The 18,471-nt window shown below is 37.2% G+C and overlaps 2 protein-coding genes across 8 annotated transcripts in view; both read right to left on the bottom strand.

Moving 5' to 3' along the window:
* tuft1b (tuftelin 1b) overlaps positions 1-4,071 on the bottom strand; it is a 31,795-nt gene extending 27,724 nt beyond the window's left edge. Inside the window, exons 1-3 of one of the 6 annotated variants that reach the window (XM_044137581.1) lie at positions 2,493-2,549; positions 1,822-1,917; positions 1,646-1,705 (exon numbers count right to left, since the gene is read on the bottom strand). In XM_044137581.1, the coding sequence (XP_043993516.1) occupies positions 1,646-1,705 (60 nt within the window). In that variant the 5' untranslated portion in view covers positions 1,822-1,917; positions 2,493-2,549. Of the gene's footprint in view, positions 1-1,645; positions 1,706-1,821; positions 2,612-3,667 lie in introns of those variants that run through there. The other 5 variants (XM_044137579.1, XM_044137578.1, XM_044137582.1 and 2 more) reach the window with 5 other exon arrangements.
* A 4,046-nt stretch (positions 4,072-8,117) lies between these two features.
* cgnb (cingulin b) overlaps positions 8,118-18,471 on the bottom strand; it is a 31,191-nt gene continuing 20,837 nt past the window's right edge. For both annotated transcript variants that reach the window (XM_044137555.1, XM_044137556.1), the window contains exons 9-20: positions 18,234-18,333; positions 17,833-18,045; positions 17,553-17,651; positions 15,891-16,151; positions 15,111-15,281; positions 14,672-14,833; positions 13,702-13,791; positions 13,518-13,601; positions 13,324-13,442; positions 11,703-11,811; positions 10,531-10,694; positions 8,118-10,449 (exon numbers count right to left, since the gene is read on the bottom strand). In XM_044137555.1, the coding sequence (XP_043993490.1) occupies positions 10,368-10,449; positions 10,531-10,694; positions 11,703-11,811; positions 13,324-13,442; positions 13,518-13,601; positions 13,702-13,791; positions 14,672-14,833; positions 15,111-15,281; positions 15,891-16,151; positions 17,553-17,651; positions 17,833-18,045; positions 18,234-18,333 (1,654 nt within the window). In that variant the 3' untranslated portion in view covers positions 8,118-10,367. The remainder of the gene's footprint in view (positions 10,450-10,530; positions 10,695-11,702; positions 11,812-13,323; positions 13,443-13,517; positions 13,602-13,701; positions 13,792-14,671; positions 14,834-15,110; positions 15,282-15,890; positions 16,152-17,552; positions 17,652-17,832; positions 18,046-18,233; positions 18,334-18,471) is intronic.

The following is an 18,471-nucleotide window of genomic DNA, read 5'->3' as shown; positions in this document are numbered from 1 at the left end:
AACAATCGCTTTATCGATCAATAATTCAAAAGTATTTAGTTTGGACTATTATTTATGGTTGGTTAATTACATTCAGATGTTGAATAAATAGATATCTTTTTCTCACTGTTTTATGTTAATTAAAATTGCAGAAATACATGTATTAAATGCTACAATAATGAGAGAGAGAATCTGTCAGATTTTTCTATGATTATATCAGATTATTTATGTCTTTGAAATTTGACATTTATATCCATTTTCTGAGTTTTCTGCTTTTGAATTGCATGATTTGGGTCAAAACGTTTGGGATTTCTTCCATAAGCCTCTTACAATAGTTTTCTGGGATTATGGCTCACAGAGCTGGTGCAGCTGATTCAAGTTTGTAGGCCACCTCACTCTCACACACCTTTTCTGATCTGCCCACAAGATCAGGGCTTTGTGATGGCCACACCAAAACATTGACGTTGTTGTCATTAAGCCACTTTGTCTGAATGCTTATTGTCCATTTGGAAGATCAATCTGCACCCAGCCTTTAACTTCAACATCATTTTCTACGTAATTTTATTTTCTCCCATTGATTTTATGAAGAGCACCAGTTCCTCCTGCAGAAAAATAGCCCCACAACATGATGCTGCCACCACCATGCTTCACAGTTAGGATAGTACAAGCATCCCCGTTCTTCCTCCGAGTGTAATGATGACCAAACAGATCCACTTTAGTTTCATCAGACTACAGCAAATGTCTTCAAAAAGTCTTCAGGCTTTTTAACTACAACAAGCAAGCCAGATTTGTTTCTTAAACACGTAACTTAGACAGATTATCATTGATGCCATTTGTTTAATATATAAATCTGCGATCCGTTTGCATGTACTGACTCGGCTTTGTTGCATGTAGGTGATGTAATTGGATATCTTGTTTTAACAGATAATTTCTTTATCAGTTTCTAAATAGACAGAGCTGTACACATTTCAAATGATTTAAACAGCTATGTATTGATACTTTAACAATAGTTTCATCGATACATTCTGGCACAACTGGCCCTTTAAGAGCATTCAGATTTTTAACACGGCCCAAAATGAAAATGAGTTTGACACCCTTGGTTTATGGATGGTTGATTAATTTTTGCTTATTCTATGGCGAATTGACTTTTGAAAAGAAGTAGACGATATAAGATTTATTTTTCTTCCAACTACTCCTTTTCATTCTTTTAAATCAATATGCGACATGTTCATTTTAAACGGTGAGTAAATCCAATAAATGAAAATGAAATAAATTGTATTTTCTGCCACCAGGAAACTCTTCTGTGTTTTTTTTTTTATGATAAGATCTGTTTTGATGCGTGTGTGCATCACACACACACATCAAAACAGGTGCACTGCTACGGCTCCTTTTGCGCATCTATTCCTCCGTGTTTATGAATATATAATGTGTGGAAACGTCTCCAGTGGGTATTACTGCTGTCAAACCTTAAACTCTTTTTAATGGTGAAACTTTAACACTTTTTAAAAGTTTTTTAGGAATTTGAACCGGAGCCAAAAGTGAGGAAAGACACGCTGGGCTGTCCGGTTAGTCAACTCTACAGCTGTTGGAAATCAGACTGTAAAATAATCTAATGTAGTGTGACTAATGTTCGCTATTCAAATAATAGTTTTAAAACATCACTCACGCTGGTTTTCTTGTCCTCTTCTCCACTGTCCGCCCTCCATCTCTCTCTCAGTCCGCTCATCTTGTTGACGAAAACACAAACAGAGATAAATAAGTGTAGTAGAAACTCTCTCCACTGTATATTGTTTAAAAATATTCTTGACACGACAGAGAGCGGGACTAGAGGCGAGCAGACACCTGATATAGTTTGTGTACCGCTCCGTCCCTCTTCTATAGTGATGCCTTCACGGTCTGCCCAGGTGTGGTAAATATGACAGACCAGCAGGTCTGCGCCTCAGTTACATAAAACCCACACTTATGTATTACATATAAACATGTTGACTATACAAACAATAAACAAGTATGGATATACCAGTTTACTTTAAGTTTAATTTTAAATATTTTTCTTCTCTTTTTAGCTTTTCGCCATCACACATGAATCTTCCAGTGAAACAGATGACTGATGCTGACTGTGAACAATAACATGTTAAGTTCATGTTCATTTTTTATTCAATTTTGAAATAAAACATCACCACCTAACTACTGGCTAAAAATTGACTGAAATAGTGACTGGAACCCAGATTTACGACAGGAAGGCGACCAGGTTGTTGAAGCAGAAGTTAGATGAACGAAACTGTGACAGGGGAGGAGAAAAACTGAAAACAAACCACAGAGTAAACACAGGATGTAAAGAAATCCCATCTCAGACAAGACTAAATCTAACCAGTTCTGACAAAAGACCCATAAATCTATACAAGCAGTAAATATACTCCAACAACGCCACAAACATTTGGGGTAGCCTACTAATAGATATTTGTTGGATAGTCAGAGGCTCGGACTTCGATATGTTAATAAACTGCATTTATTACCTGTCAAAGGTTTTCAGTTGAATTTTATTTAAAACTTTTAAATTAAAAGGTGATTATTTCTCAACGGGAAATCTTTGCGGTTTAGCTGAAATTAGTTTTCACACCCACAGCTGAACCTCATCGGTCTAATCAAGGCGGTGTTCACCTCACCAAGGTGGTGCATTTGCTGCTTCAGGACATTTGAGTGCCGGACATTAGAAAGATATAATACATATTAGCTGTGTTTCATGAAGACAAATTTGAAAAGGTTTCTGAGCAAAGACATAAATCTCACGACGGCATTCTAGGGCTATTGTAGAGTAAAAAAATTCCATCAAAAAACCGAGAAATTTTGAGATTGATCTCAGAAATTTTCTTTAAAAAATAAAATAATAGTAATAAAAAAAAGAATGTTCTGAATTTGAAAAGTCCAAGAATTGCTAGGAAAAACTCAGAAAAATTTGAGTTTTTTCCGAATTTTTTTCTTGCAAATTTGGCACTTTTAAAGCTCAGAAATTGTCATGGTTTTTTTTTTTTCAGGAAAATTAATCTAAAAAGTTCTGAGCTTTTTTCTGGCGAGTTTTTCCACTTGAAACTCAGACGTTTTGAGAATGATCTTGGAAATGTCCTCGAAAAAAACACAAACAAACAAAGGATGCTAGAAAGAAACTCATAAATTTTGAGATTAACCTCAAATGTTTGAGAAAATGTAGGAAATTCACAACTTTCAAAGTAAAAAGTTTTTCTTCTAGCAAATATGCAACTTTTCGAACTCAGAATTAAAAAAAAAATTTCCCCATAATTTGTCAAATTAATCTAAAATTTCTGAATTTTTATTATTATTATTTTATTATTTTCAACTTCAAACTCAAACAGTTTTTTCTAGAACATTTCTGAAATTAGTTTTGGTGGAAATTTACTTTTTTAAATCTACAATAGGAGCAACACTCATAGATTTGTAATGCTGTTTAAAAATTCCTTAGCAAATTCCTTATTTCAGGTTTAGCTTTTCTCACATAATGTTTTCAGGTTTCAGGTTTTATTTTATTTAATTTTTTGGAAAATATGATAAAGTCGGTTATTTTAACATCCTGTTGCAGTGAAGATTTAGAGCATAAGAGCAGCAGCAGCGTGATGCAGGGAAAGGATTCATTACTCTTCAGTTGGATAATTTCTGAGACTAAACTGCATCTGACCTCTGGAGGGTCGATGGCGCCTCCGTCCAGCAGACTTTTGGCGGTGGTGTAGCTGAACCAAAGCATTTTGCTCTCTGACGCCTCCCTGATCTTCTTCCACAGGGATCCCATCAGACGATTCTCTTCATTCGTCTCGTCTTGGAAAAACTCGGCTCATCCTCCATTTATTTTTTTAAAGCAATACACTTTACAGGATCCTGCAGTTCTCCTGCTTTCTCTGCACTGCAGCTAATTCTGTGCCAGACCTGCAAATAGGATAAGAGAGCTGTTTGATAACAACACGTCAGGTGGCTCACCTGTCACCTCCTGCTTCTCCTTTGGATAAACTCTCTTACCTTCAATGCCACAGAGGAGGAGATTGTCACAATTTCAGACTTAAAAGGCATAAATGAAAGTAAACATGCCATTTCCCTTCTATACGTGAATGATTAAGCAGTTGAAGTTGAGGAGAAACAAAAATGTTAAGTTTTTGTTTAATATTTTTAATGAACTCATTATCATTATAATTGATAATGAACTCTCTGTAGACGAACATGTGGACAATATGCAAGAAAGTTCACCAACATATACGCACTTTCATTGCATTTTAAGGAATTTTAACATGAACAGTAGTTTTATCAGAATGTTTTAAATCGTAAGTTTTCTTTTATTTGTTGGTTCTTGTAAGAAAAACAAAAAAACGCATCCATCACATTGTCAATAAAACATCTCCACTCTCCATAAAAACTGATTTTTCAAGAACATAACCAAACCGTGTTCAGAGTTTTCTCTATTTTGATCAGGATGAAGATTTAAAAAGCTGTAGAACCAAAAAGATTTAAGATTTCATTTTTACCTGCTGTTACTGCCCTTTTAATACTTCTTGTTGAGATTTGTGTGTCTGTCTGTACTTATGGTTTTATGTCTATTCAACTCTGTACTTTTAATTGTATTTATTGTTTGTGAATGCTTATTCTCTTGGCTATAATACAAATGAAAGATACCTTGAAAATGTTCAAATAAAACACACTTTCCATCCAACAGGTGTGCTTGAACATCAACTCCACAACAATCACACAACAATCCTTCTTTCTTTTTCTTCCTCACTAATCTTCCTCTGTGGGAGACCGCATGACATCCTGCTTCATGTCTTTATTATAGCCTCCGGTTTTTATTATTCAAGGACATATTTGTACAGTGACATCCACATAAAAGGCTGCACTCTTTCTCCATCACCGCAACACAATAACATATGAATAAAGCACCATCGCTCTGTGTGAAGAGCGTCTGGAAATGAATAGACGTCTGATAAAAGACACACACTGCTAAAGCATATTTTTGAAGCCCAACCCATAGAAAACATGCAAAGGACTACTTTAACTTTTGTTTGGCTATTTTTGTACAGCTGTTGTTTGGGTCATAATAGCTCTTCTTATTCCATAATTTATTGTAATTTCTTTTCTGGCTTTATTTTTTTTTTTACAAAGTGACAGCCTGGTTTCTCGCTGCAAAAACCACTAATTGCGTAATAACAGATGCTCATTTTTTCCTGTTTAAACCAAAGCTTTGCTGCTGACTGGATAAGTAATGTTGTAAAATAAAAGACAAGAGAAGCTGTAAGAAGGGAAACCCACAGGGACGTCAGGCTGGAAGAGATGGAGTCTTTCCAACAGCTTGATGTCTTCAGTAATTACAGTAAACCATGTGAGGATTAGAGACGATGTGGAAAACCACGGCTAAAAGAAACCCTCTGCTGGTTTGTTTTAAGAAGCTCTACCACAGGGCTGCCTTAATTAAAATAAAGGATATCAAAGGTTTTTAATTTGTGATATTAGATATGTGGTTTTAAAATGGATTTGAGTCACATTTGCATTAAGCAGTAGCTTATAGCCTGCTAATTTGGGACCCCTTATGCAAGATGTGTAAAGAAATACTGAAACAATTGTTACGTCAGAAAGTATGCTGCCTCATACTTTCTGACTTCAGCTACCAATACATTCAGTGGTTCACAAATTGTATTGTTTAATATATTATGACTTTACTAATTTGATGTTCAATATGTTACCAGATAAACAAATTTCAACCACAATCCCCTCTTTTGATGAGAAAATGTGTATTGTTTTTTTTATTTTAATCTTATCAAATTAAATTTAATCTCCACAGTTTAGATTTCTTTACAGCTGTGTTCCTTTCTGCCCTTTTTTTTAATCAGAAACTTTTCCATTTCTAGCTTGAGGAGCAAAGCAACTTCATAAATTTGACTGGTAACCAGTGAGAAAGACGATCATGAAGAATTGAGGGTATCTTTTGATTTTGCATAAATTTCTATGAATTGGGAAAAAACTGGAGGGACTGATTGATGAAATTTGGTGTCTGGAGGCCGAACAAAAAGTTACGGTGGGGCAGATTTAGCCCACGGGCCTTGAATTTGACACATGTGATTTCTTGACACGCTTTATTTAAACATAGATTGATGAAGAGTGCGACTGATGAGTATCCTGAAAACAGATTCTCAAACCTGAACTGTGGATCTCTTTTTTATTACTTGTTGGTTGCTTAAATTAAAACGCTTTTATCACATGAAATCATAACAAAAAACATAGACAAAAGATGCCAAAGGGACGCTGTAAATTATATGAAAAGCAGCGCTAATGTTCAAATGTCAGATAATGAATACCTTTCATCGTGTTCAGTAAAATACCTTTTGGCTTTCCTGACATGTGAAAAGACGGCTGTGAAACCTGTTCTCGTGCTTTGATCTTTTATTCCCCGTGTCAATGAGGGGGAGAAATTGCCTCAATTTGGGTATTTTTCCCTCTTCATCCAGTGCAGGAGAAATTCGCTGTCGGATTAAGAAGTATGACTGGAGAGCTTTGTTTTAACACATGCAGACACGTTCTCTTCACTTCTGTTTAAAAAACAACAACAACAAAAACTTTAGCAGCCACATCCCCCCTCTTCAAAATGGAAATAACAGTTTGAAAAAACTAAATGCACTATTTCTGTTTTTAGAGTATTAAGACAGAAAAGTGTTCATCAAATGCTCAAAATTGATTATTATCAGGTGGGAGCTCCTCTGTGGGAGGTGGAGGCTTGTTGGATTAAACAAGCAATGCCAGGATGGAAAAACATCAACTCTTACCTTAAAGTAGCAACTGTTGCTGCCCATCAATCTGCGAGTGGGATTTGAAAGGTATTTCCAAATAATCTGAAATTCACATTTCTACTTTAGCAAAGATTAATCCCATGTGGAAAATGCCAATCTTTCCAGGAAACATAAAATCTTACCAAGTATTTTTGTTTAGTTTCTTGTGCAAAACTCAAAATAAAACAAAAGTAACTCACAAATAACCTGTCAGCACAACATAGGAGCTTGTTTTAAGTAAATAATCCCTTAACATTGATGAAAAAGTTATTGGGTATAAGTAGAACAATCTGTCAGAGGAACAAAACTTTTTATGGGAAAATGTCTTGCTCCATGATTTCACTTAAATATAATCATTTTTCATAAATATTTAGGAATTATTGACTTAAACCAAGTGATTAGTAAGTTAGTTTTGTCATAATAAATAATAAACATTTGATGTGTGTTATTTTGGTAATGGCACCCAACAAAATTTAATGTTTGTCCAGTTGTTGACTGGATGGTGTTTTCTTCATAATTTTGTGTTTTTATTATCTAAAGAACTTTAAGGTAAGGTAATTTTATTTATTTAGCCCTTTCAGCAACAAGGCTTTACAAAGTGCCTTACATGAATTAGAGGAAATGCAAAGAAAACAACAAAAACCAAAAGAAAGACAAAATGGTGAAAGCATAAAACTGCATACCGGTTCCCCATGTTTAATAAGAACAATAATAATTAGTCTATAATTTATAAACTAGTGGAGGTTTCTCTGGATTCTTGTTCTGATAAAAGTAGATGTTGGTTCTCCTTGTTTGATAAGATTACTGAGGTGTAAAATTAACTACTGGCTCCAGTTGTTCTAGGTTGAGTTCTCGATTTGACCAATATAAATATATCTGCTGGTTCTCCATGTTTGATTAAACCACCTTGCTGCTGAAATGTGCTTGACTTGACCTGCAGCGGCCCAGTCAAAGTCCAGACGTCAAATAAATTAAAATGCTGTAGTTGGATCTTCAGAAAGCTGCGCAGACACTATTCTATGCAAACCTAAAAACGCTGAAGCAATAGTTTGAAAGGAGGCCTGCACAAATATTGTTTTATAACTTAACTTTAAAGTGACACACAGGCAGCTAAGTTAGTTTTTAAATGTTTTGTGGACTAGAGGGCTTTTATGAAGACACATTATATATGGGAACTACAGTCGATGGGAATTGACTGTAGTTCCCATATATGGTGCGCCTTCTCTACCTCTGAGCCACTTGGCACCACAAGGTATTAAATTATTTCATACTTACATAATTGCACATGTTCACAATATTTGAAACAGATCAAACCCAAAGAGATCCTACTGAAAACATTTTTATTATTTTACACCAGCTCCAAACTTTGGTTAAAGTTCCTTTAAGAAAAATCACAAGCTTACCAACTCATGAAAAACACATTTTTAATTTAACAGTATCCTTACACGTAATCCTAACATACAATAATACCATCATTAGAAAATTATAAACATCCATAACTACTGGAACAATGTTCTTACAAAAGAAACGTAATGGGTCCTGCCACAGAAATGCACAGAAGAAGACGCAGGAAAAGGCAAGCATGTGAAACACAATGCTGCAGCTGCGACACAGGAAGTTAAACCATGAAGCTCAATGTAAGGCGTCTTAGTGGACATTTGTAGATAAATCAAGTTTCTACAGTTCTGAACAGAACATTACACACAATTACCATAAATATTAATGTCATCATTCATTTGTGACTTTGTCTGATGCTCTTGAAACATTTTGTTTTCCAGTTAGTTGTAAAAAAAGAATTAGGTGCAGGATTTTTTCATTGATTGTGGTTTTTTGCTCAAGCCAACACATCATACATGCTTAAATATATATACACACAGCACCAGTATACTACGTAATATCCACTCTAGAGTAAATTCAAATTTAAATTAATTGGTTTCCTGATACAGACTCTGTTTTTATTGACCACTCTTAATCAGATTGAGCTTTGGGTGTTAGGAAAGTCTTTCTAGAAGCTGTTAGCATGTTTATCCATTAAAAACCAGTTCTGATATGTGTTTTGGATCATCATCCTATCAACACCCCATTATTTCCAACTTCTAATCATTTGACTAAAACTCTCCGCCTCAGTTAAAAGAAAATGTGTCCAGAATTATGAGTTATTAAAATGTGTTTTTTAAACTTTGCGGTCATGTTTAACAGATGGAGATTCCTTTTTAATGTTTGCACTCCTCAAACTATTTTTTTAAGAAATTAAAAAGTTACTCCAGCTGGGATTTTCTTCTAAAAGATCCTGAGTTTATAATTTCATAAACACCATGCAGCTTTATTAATGATGGAGTTGATTCTTCCCAATTTTAACTTGCAGAATATCCACTAAAAAGAAAAATCTACATCACATTTTTTCAAGAACAAAATGGCTGCTCACAGTTCTGTTAAGAACTGTAGTGGTGGAAATAATTTCAATATTTTATAGATCATTACTGCAGCACAATATTAAATGTGTCATTAAGATTAAATTTTTCCAAAATGAACAGAAAAGCTTCAGTGCTCTGTCAGACGTCCTTGAACACATCTCCGTCTGGACCTAGAATGTCAACAACCATCAGAAACTTGAAATAGGAGGGATTTCTTCTGAATGAGGCTGTCCAGGTCTGTTTACTGGCAAGTTAATTTAACTATTTCATTGAAACTCCACTCTCTAATTCATAATCTGTGGCTTTCTGCACGGTGGTGGCAGCCTCATGCTCAGGGTCTGTTTTTACTGACAGGTTCTCATGCACCATATAATGAGCCTGGAGTAATAATCCCAAAAAGTAATCAGCTTCAATGATTTCTAACCAATCGGAGTCGTCATAAATCCAGCCAGAATAATACCAGCAACTTTTTCTAACGGCTACAAAAGGAAAAATGTTTGTATATGTGGATAATTTTGACGCTGTGTATTCACAGCCAAAGTTCTGTATCCAATTTCTGTTTTTAAATTTTTTTAAATGACAACATTCATGGCAAAGATGAGTGTGTGTTAAGTTTTTAAATATTTAATTATGTGGTTGAAAGTTATAAAAACTGATACATGCAGACATTTATTTGCTACTGATTGTCTGTAGGAACAGGTAACACAGTGTAAAAATACAGGCTCAGAATATTGGCCCCAAACTGTCACAGTCAAAACCGTAAAAAAATAAAAATAAAGTAAAATAGAGAAGTTCACTTTAAACACAAAGACATCCAGGAAGCTGCAACTGAAGGATACAAGTTATCATGCAAGGAAACATTCATACATAAAACATACGGGTCTTTTTTGGTTGAGAAGTAAAACTGACCGGAATAGATTAACAACCATGTTGCAGTAATGTGCTGCCACTGTAATTATAACAAACACACAGGACAGTCAAACTTTTTTAAAACATGCTGTTACTCTTTAAAAACCAAGACAGATAAAAGACGACATTTCTGAAGGAATCATAATCACAGCAGAGTGTTAAAATAATGAAAATCAGATAAATCTGAGTTTTTCACGGGTGAGATTTCTTTAATCTCTCGTCCTTTTCTTAAAATTTTTTATTTGTGGTCGTCTCAAGTTGGAGGGCCGTCCTCCTCATCAGAGCTCAACACGGATGATGTCAGAACCGTACGATGAGTCTGCTGCGACTTTCGCCTTAGAGAAGAAAAGCAACAGAAAAGTCAATCAACACTCGGCAGATGTGTTCAAAAGCTTTGCACTGCGACTGAGACTTACTTCAGGTCGTTCTCCAGCGCTGCGACTTTGGCCTGGAGAGCCTCCTGGAGCTCCTGCTGCTCCTCCAGGTCTCTGAGGACTTTACGGCGGACTCCCTCCAAGCGCTCCACCTCTCCCTCGCTCTCATCCAGCTGACGCTTCAGGGCCTTAACACGGAGGGTCAGCTGGGAGGGGACAGAGGAAGAGGAAGGGGGTTAGAGGGGAACAGAGGAGGTTAAAGGTGAAGACGTGGGCGGTTGGGAGGACATGAATGACAGGTAGGCTGCAGATGATGTGGCAGCAGAAATAATGGAAGAACACCACAGGTCAGGGGTCATTCTAGTGACTGAGGGAGGTTGGGGTTGGGTTAGGAGGAGAGCACATACAATTAGTCTTTAAAAAGTAAAGAAACTATGGTTTATTATACTACGTTTAAAATCTGTTAATAAGAGTTGATGCTTCTTGGAGTCTTAGGAATATTTTGGGACTTTGGATCCTTCATCCTCACCATTCTGGGATCTTGCCCCCCAAAAAATCCCTAAACCTAATAAGAACAATGAAAGTGTCCTTATGAAACATGTAAGTATATAAAAGTATATTTTTAAAAATATAAAAAAGATCTGCAGCAGATGAATAATATTTGACATTCTTGTTTTGAACAATAAATTGTCGAATAATGGTTTAGTAGGTTAAAATGTGTTCCATTCGATTAACTTCTGATTGTTTAGATCTTTTGTTAATGTTGTAGTTTGGCCGCCATCCGACAGAGGGCGCTGCAGGCCATCCTTAACCGTTTAGCCAGTTGAGTAAAGATAGCGGAGGGAACGAAGAACGGGAAAGAACAACCGTCCAAAGTCCAGATAAAGGATGCAAAATTCCCTTTATTTGATTCTGCTTTGAAATATAAATACGCAAGCAAAATAATTTAAAAAGAATAATAATAAGAATACTGATTTACTACGAAGGCGACGTTGTGATGACTAAAAAGCGGAGGGAACAACGCAGAAAAATTGTGACACGATGGAAAAAGAGATGAGGCCAAAAAGCAAGGACAAATGTGACAGGTTAATTTTATATAATCACTTTTAAAACACGATTTTAGATATTCAAGCATTCAAGGTAACATATCAAACTCAATATTGAAATGAAATAGTTAGACTTAATGAAATTTGCATTCAAATCAGAGTATTTACCTGATCCCTCTGCTCAATATGCTGGCTTCTCTCCTGGTCCAACGTGGCGTTCAGCTCCTTCAGTTTTCTCTCCGCTCGTCTCTGGGATGCCTGGATGCTCGTCTTCTCCCTATAAGTAGGGAATTGATTGGAATATTAGAAATGGACCATAAATATGACTGTTTAAGGGATTTATTTAGTAATTTATTGGTGCATTATAATGACGTTAGACAGCAGGTGTGGGAATCCATGAGGAGCCCATGAGCTAAAAATTTATTGGATTTTATGATGGGGTATTTTTTTTTATTAAAGAGCTAACTTTTTTATTAGAATATTTCTTTGTTTGTAGTTCCTCTGTTAGTAGCACTACTGAAAATGACTTAATTTTAACATAACTTAAAAATAAATATTTCTCTGTTTCAATATTTCAGATCATAAAACAAATTTGAGATAACCTGAGTGAATACAAATGGCCATTTTCAAATTGGAGGACATAATGTTATCAAAAACTAGTGAAAATGTCATTTTCAACTGCATTTCTAAATCCATGCAGCAGAAAATTACAGAGAGAAAGAAAAACCCTTAACTTTTTAAAATCCCTGTTTTTGGTGGACTGGTGAAGACTTGGCGAAGATGTAGGAGCCTAGAAATTACAACAGTGGAGATATTTTCATTTTTTTTCTCCACACATTTGTCTTCAAAGACAAATTTTTAAACTACTTTAATCTTAAAACTTCAAACATAAGCTCAGGAAACTATGACTGACAGGAAATGCTGAAAAAAATCCTCTAATGTTTTTACTTTAAACTTCATCGCCCTCTACTGGACAGCGTTATCCTTACAGACCATTAAATATTTATCTAATTCAGAGATGCATGCATATAAAACGATGATTACAACTTAAATGCAGATATGAAGAATGAATTTAGATGTTAAATTCCACCAACCGTTTGCTGAGTCCAAGATTATATGACATTTATTGTGCCGTTCATCCGTAAAACTACACTAACACTGTAACCATCAACTACTCAGCTCCCCACCGTGTTCAGTCTATCTGCTCACCTGTATAAATACTCCTGCAGCGCTCTTCCCGCCGGTCGCTTGAACCAGCAGCTTCCGGAGGAGAAAGGCTGCCGTACTCCAGGCATCGCGCCAGTCATTTTAAGGACGATTATTGGTCCCCCAAAAATGATGAAAACCCGGGCATTATCATCAATCAATAAAATCCCCACGGGCCGAACTTGAAAATCGGACGTTATTCCTCTAACACTTAGCTTTCGTCAACAACTCAGAGGGGATGTCAGAGCTCCGCGCAACACAAATAATGACCCGGCCGGAAAACGGTGCGCTAAATAATAAAACATAAATTAACGAAGCATCGAGGCAGGTAAATTTTCCTTGAGGAATTTTAATTATCGAGGTACTTGAATCATTCAAGGAATCGTTTTAGCCCCAGGTGTCTAGTTTTTCTAGTTTGCTTGGAGTTTTTACTTTATTGCAAAAACAGTTAACAGATTTCCAATCAGAATTATATAATCCAATCTGATTGTGTTTCAGCACACAACCAACAATTTCCAAGAGTTGATATAAAGTTGTGCAGACTGAATGAAGCCAGCTGATGTTGTATTATTTTCTCATGTACCGTTCTTCACTGCGGAGTCTCTCCTCCAGCTCCTGGATCTTGTTCTCCAGCAGCGTGATTCCAGCTGTGGGTCGGCTCTGTCCCTCCATGTCAGCCAGGCGGGACTTGAGCTCCTTTACCTGTGAGAAAGAGAAGAAGAAGGCGATCAATAAGCAGACCCCCTTGACGAAACTGCTGAGGGGACCTGGGCGTACCTGTCTTTCCAGGGTGCTCTTGTCCATCTCCAGGTCGTGTCTTTCTGAGCGCTCCTGCATCAGCTCCGAGCGAAGCTGGTCCACCTTAGTGGAGGAAAACGGAGACAACCAGCAACTGGTGTTAGTGGACGGTTCAGGCCTTCAGGCCTCCTGGTTATTTGTGTATTCAAATGTCATGCTGCACCTGATCTCTGCTCCTGGTTATGCGATCGTTCAGCAGCTCCACTCCACTCTTCTCCTCATCAAGCTCGATCTCCAGTGTCTTGATTTTATCCTGTGAAGAACATCACACTTCAGGGACAGACTATGCTTCATCTCACACCAGAGGGAAGTCGAGACACATGACTTGGACTGGAGTCATTAATATTAAGACTTTAGGCCTGACTTTCACTTTTACACCAATAACTTGGGACTTGAATTAGATTTGAATCTGTTTATTTGAAAAGACTTGATATTTTACCCAAAATCGAAAGCTTAAAAACACATATTATTCATAAAGTGGGCCCCATTAATTAATTTCACTCATTCTGTATTAATAGACGGTGACTGTCCGTTTTTCCACACTTATAAGCTGCAGCACAACCAATCAAATTAACAAGATAAAAAAAATAAATCAAAAATGAGAGACAGAAAAAAACAGTCAAAGCAGATTTGCCCCGCGAGTAATTCCTTTTGGGAAAATGAATTATGATGTATCCACCTACAAAACAAGTGCAACATGCAAAACCTGCAAGAAAAGGATCTCAGATGGAGATGCAACAGCTTCCAACTTTGTTCCACATTTTAAGTTGCACGAAGAATGGTAAGCTGTACTTTTCTTTAGATAGCTGACTTTAGCTAACGTCGTGTTATTATTAGCAAGTGTACTTTGGGCCTATTATTATTTACATTTAACATATAATTGCAACATTGTTAAAAGAAAGTCGAAAGGACTTGAAATTCCAAGTTTCAGAGTTGGGATTTGAATTGACTTTTGCCTTTCTTGTCTTGAGACTTGATTCAGGACTTGAGACTGTAAAATCCTGACTTTGTCCCACCTCTGTCTCACACACCGTATTATTTTAGAGGTGAACAACAGCTGTCCCACAATCCTGATTTACTCCTATCTAACTTTAGACACCACCTGTCATGACCTTTGACCACAGCCGTCTCACCTCCAGGCCCCGGATCTCCCGGCCTCGGTCTGAGTGGGAGCTCCTCTCGGATTCCAGCTCATTCTCCAAGTGTTTCAGCCGGTTGTTGAGGAGATCTCTCTCCAGCTGAGCGCCGTCTCTCTCCTCGCTGCAGGTCAGCAGCTCCTTCTTAAGACGAGAAACCTGGAAAAGCGAAACAAGATCTTGTCATTTGTGAAATTTTGCAGGATTCTTAAATTCTACGATCTAAGAAAAACTTTGTCTTCCTATTATTTGGATTCCTATTAGTTGCAGTTCCCTGCATATACTCTCAACCTAAATATAGGCAACTCACATAAATTAAAAATAAAAATAACTACAAAACAGAGGTGAAAGACATTCTGCAAAAGGACATTCACTTGACGAATATATGCAGAGTGTTTTTTTTTGTGCGTAATTCCTACAGAAACAGGTTCCTGACCTCTTCCTGCTGGGCCTTCAGGTTATTCTGAGCCCTTTGAAGCTCAGCCAGCCGGTCTTTGCTGTTTCGCTGCGCCTCCAGCAGGTCTTTTCTCGATCGCTCCCTGAATTCATCCAGCTGCGTCTGCAGAGTGGCCACCGACTGACGAGAATCTCCCATCATCAACTCCATCTGAGAGCCGGAGGGAAAATTAAGGCACTCGCAGCTAAAAACACCACGTTCATTGCATTTTTTTGGCACAAAATTGTTCTTAGATAGTGAGATTTTAGTCTCATTAGTTCTGCGTATTTAGATCTCCTTTCAGAATGAGATGTTTTGGGGTCTCTTGTCACTTCAAAATCCAAATAATGCCTTCCTACTCAACGTTAACACTCACAGGAAAATGGCTGCAAACAAATGCGCAATTATACAACTGTACATCTTTGAAAAGCAGAAGTGGAACCTCCTGCACAGCCAACAAGAATGCCGCAAGTGGTTTCTGGATGATAAATCAACAACAAAAAAACTTGTCTTTTCCAGCAGTCATTGTAGAGTGCATACTCCCACTCCACTTGGGTTCCCATGGTAATGGCACAGAGGCCGTCGATTGTGACTTAACAATGGGGAGGTTTTTGAAATTATTCATTTTCTGGACACCAAACCAAACTTTAACTTATTGCCAAAAAATAGCTGGGTGTTTTTTAAGCTCTTGGGCTTTTAGAAGAAGTAGAAACCCAAATGGAAGAATAAAAACAAGCAAAATGTGAATTTTTCAGTCCCCTTTAATCAACACACGCTAACCTCTTTGTTAATCTTCTCAAGAGATCGGTCCAGCAGCCGTTTCTGCTCCTCCAGGTCGCTTTTGCCCCGTCGTAGCGCCTCCCTCTCCAGGTCTCGTTCTTCCAGCCGCCGGGTGAGGTCGTCCCGCTCTTTGCTCAGCCAGGTGGCGCCTCTCTTGGCCTCCTCCAGCTGACACTTCAGGGAGCGGTTCTCATCTTCCAGGGCTTCCAGCTCCTCCTCAGCATCTGAGCTGCGCGGCACACTGGACTGAAGCCTTGATTGCTAGACAAGAGAACAAAACACTTGAGACAGATGGATTTACAGGTGGTGTTTTAGGAACTAAAACAAGTATTTATTAATTCATTAATTAAAAAAAAAATATGCATGGTCTAAAGTTACATCTAAATCAATAGCTGTGTTTGTAATCATGGCAATTTAAAAAAAATATTTATTTATTGAAAAATATTTTTCAATAAAAAGTTTTTGCGCTAGGATGATGAATTAAGTTATTATAGTTTAGAACTGAATGGAAACACTTTTTTGCATAACAAGTCATGCAATCAAAAACCGGATGTTACTACTGGCGGAAAAGATGAAGAAGACAACAGGAAGTAGTAGGAGGATGACAGTGCGGCATGTTTTCCTTATTTAATCAAAACATTGCAATTGCAAAATTTGTTGTTTTTTTTACATTAGCGGAATATCAACAAGGTTTTCTGCACATTTATAATGTGTAGCTACTTACGACTGCAAGTGATGATACTTTACAAAGTTAGTCACACTCTTTTTAGTTGTTTACTTGATCTCACAAAAAATTATTTAATGTATTTCATTGTGTTTTTTTGTTGTAGACCAACAAACAGTGCAAAGTGGAAGGAAACGGATTCAGATGACACCAAAATTGAATTTTCCATGCAAGCTGCTACATGCAGTTACAAGCTGCATCAATCTGAACTCACTATTTTTAAAAACCAAAACATCCAGCCAGAGATTTGATTAAACGGTTTAGATGAGGTATTGCAATGGACCAGTCAAAGTCCAGACCTAAATCAAATTTAGAATCTGTGGCAATTCTTGAAAATGTCTGTTTCAACCAGTCTGACTGAACTTGATCTATTTTTCAAAGAGGAATGAGTAAAAAAACCCAACAACCTTTGGTCTCTTGATGTGCTGAATTGTGGCAGCCATGAATCATTTTCCTTCCACTTCACAAATACAAGCTGCTTTGTGTTGGTCTATCAAATAAATAGCATCCTAAATAACAATGAAATAAAATTTCATTGTTATTTCACATAACAATAAAATAAACCAAATGTTTTGGTTGTAATATTGAAAAATATCACGGGGACTGAACGGTTCTGCAAGGCTCCATATATTCTAAGTCGTTTCTCACTTTAAAATGAGAAATTTTGAGAATTTGCTCAGCAAAAATAACAAGATTAAGGCATGCTGAACAAATGCAACATGATGCTTTTGCAATAAACACGGACAATAAGACACATCTTATGCAAATTCCTCTCAGAAGGATTATTTTCTCAGCTCACTTTTCTCTGGATAGGATCTACTTCACTTTTCTGGGATAAAAATAGAGCCCATGTAGGAGGACGTCTTTTTGTTTCCTGAAGTATTTGTGTTTACATAATTCTGCATGCAAGCCTTTTTTGGTTCTTAGTCGTAAAGTACCATGCGGGCCAGCCTGTCTTTGAGGCGAGTGTTTTCCTGCTGCAGCTCCTGATTGGTGCCGCCGTCCACCACAGACTTCCCTGCTGATGCAATAGATGACTGCAGAAAAGAGTGATAAATAAGTTATAAAGAAAATAAGTCAAACTGCTTTTTATGCATGTTTTCTGTATTTTTTGGCACTTCTTTCTGTTCTGTTTTGCACAGTAGTCAGGAAAAATAATCTCTATTTTTCATCTTTAAAACGGTATCATCAAGCTCATCTGTTCAGATGATGTTTCACCTCCTTCGCCGTCTCGAGGGCCTTTTCCAGCTCGGCCTTGCCTTCCAGAAATTGCTCCTTCAGCTTGCTAATCTCCGACAGAAGCTCGGCCTCCATCTCTCCACTCGCCTTCTTCAGGGCTTCGAGTGCTCCGGCTTTCTCCTCCGTCTCGCCCTTTTGTCTCTCCAGATCGGCGCGGGTACGCTTCAGATCGTCATGGCAACGCCGGAGCTCCTTGGGATAAGTAATCAGAGACAGATAATGTGTTTGAGTCAAGAGGAAGATGCACATAGCAATGAGTTTCACGTGAGAGAAAAGCTAAAATTATTGTTGAGCTGAAGGGAGATTTGAAAAGGTTTACTTTAAAAACAACAGAAGTTCACCCACATATCATTTAGCTTCATGATTGTGGTCTGAATTACCTCTTTTAAAGCGTTTGCATCGTCAGACGCAGGCTTTTTGTTCTGAAGATCCTTCAGGGAGCCCTCAACCTTTTCCTTCTCCAGACGAGACTTTTTTAGTCTGTAGACAAAAAAGCAACGTGTTTTTTTTTTTACAACCTACATCCCATAATGCTATTTAAACAAACAGAATTAACTACTTTTAATCAGCCAAAACATTAAACTACTGAAATATGAACCGAGCCTGGCAGCAGGAAAC

Source organism: Gambusia affinis, linkage group LG14, assembly GCF_019740435.1.
Source record: "Gambusia affinis linkage group LG14, SWU_Gaff_1.0, whole genome shotgun sequence".
Classification (NCBI taxonomy): domain Eukaryota; kingdom Metazoa; phylum Chordata; class Actinopteri; order Cyprinodontiformes; family Poeciliidae; genus Gambusia; species Gambusia affinis.
The sequence above is the reverse complement of the archived record's forward strand: the minus strand, read 5'-3'. Positions and strand labels throughout refer to the sequence as shown.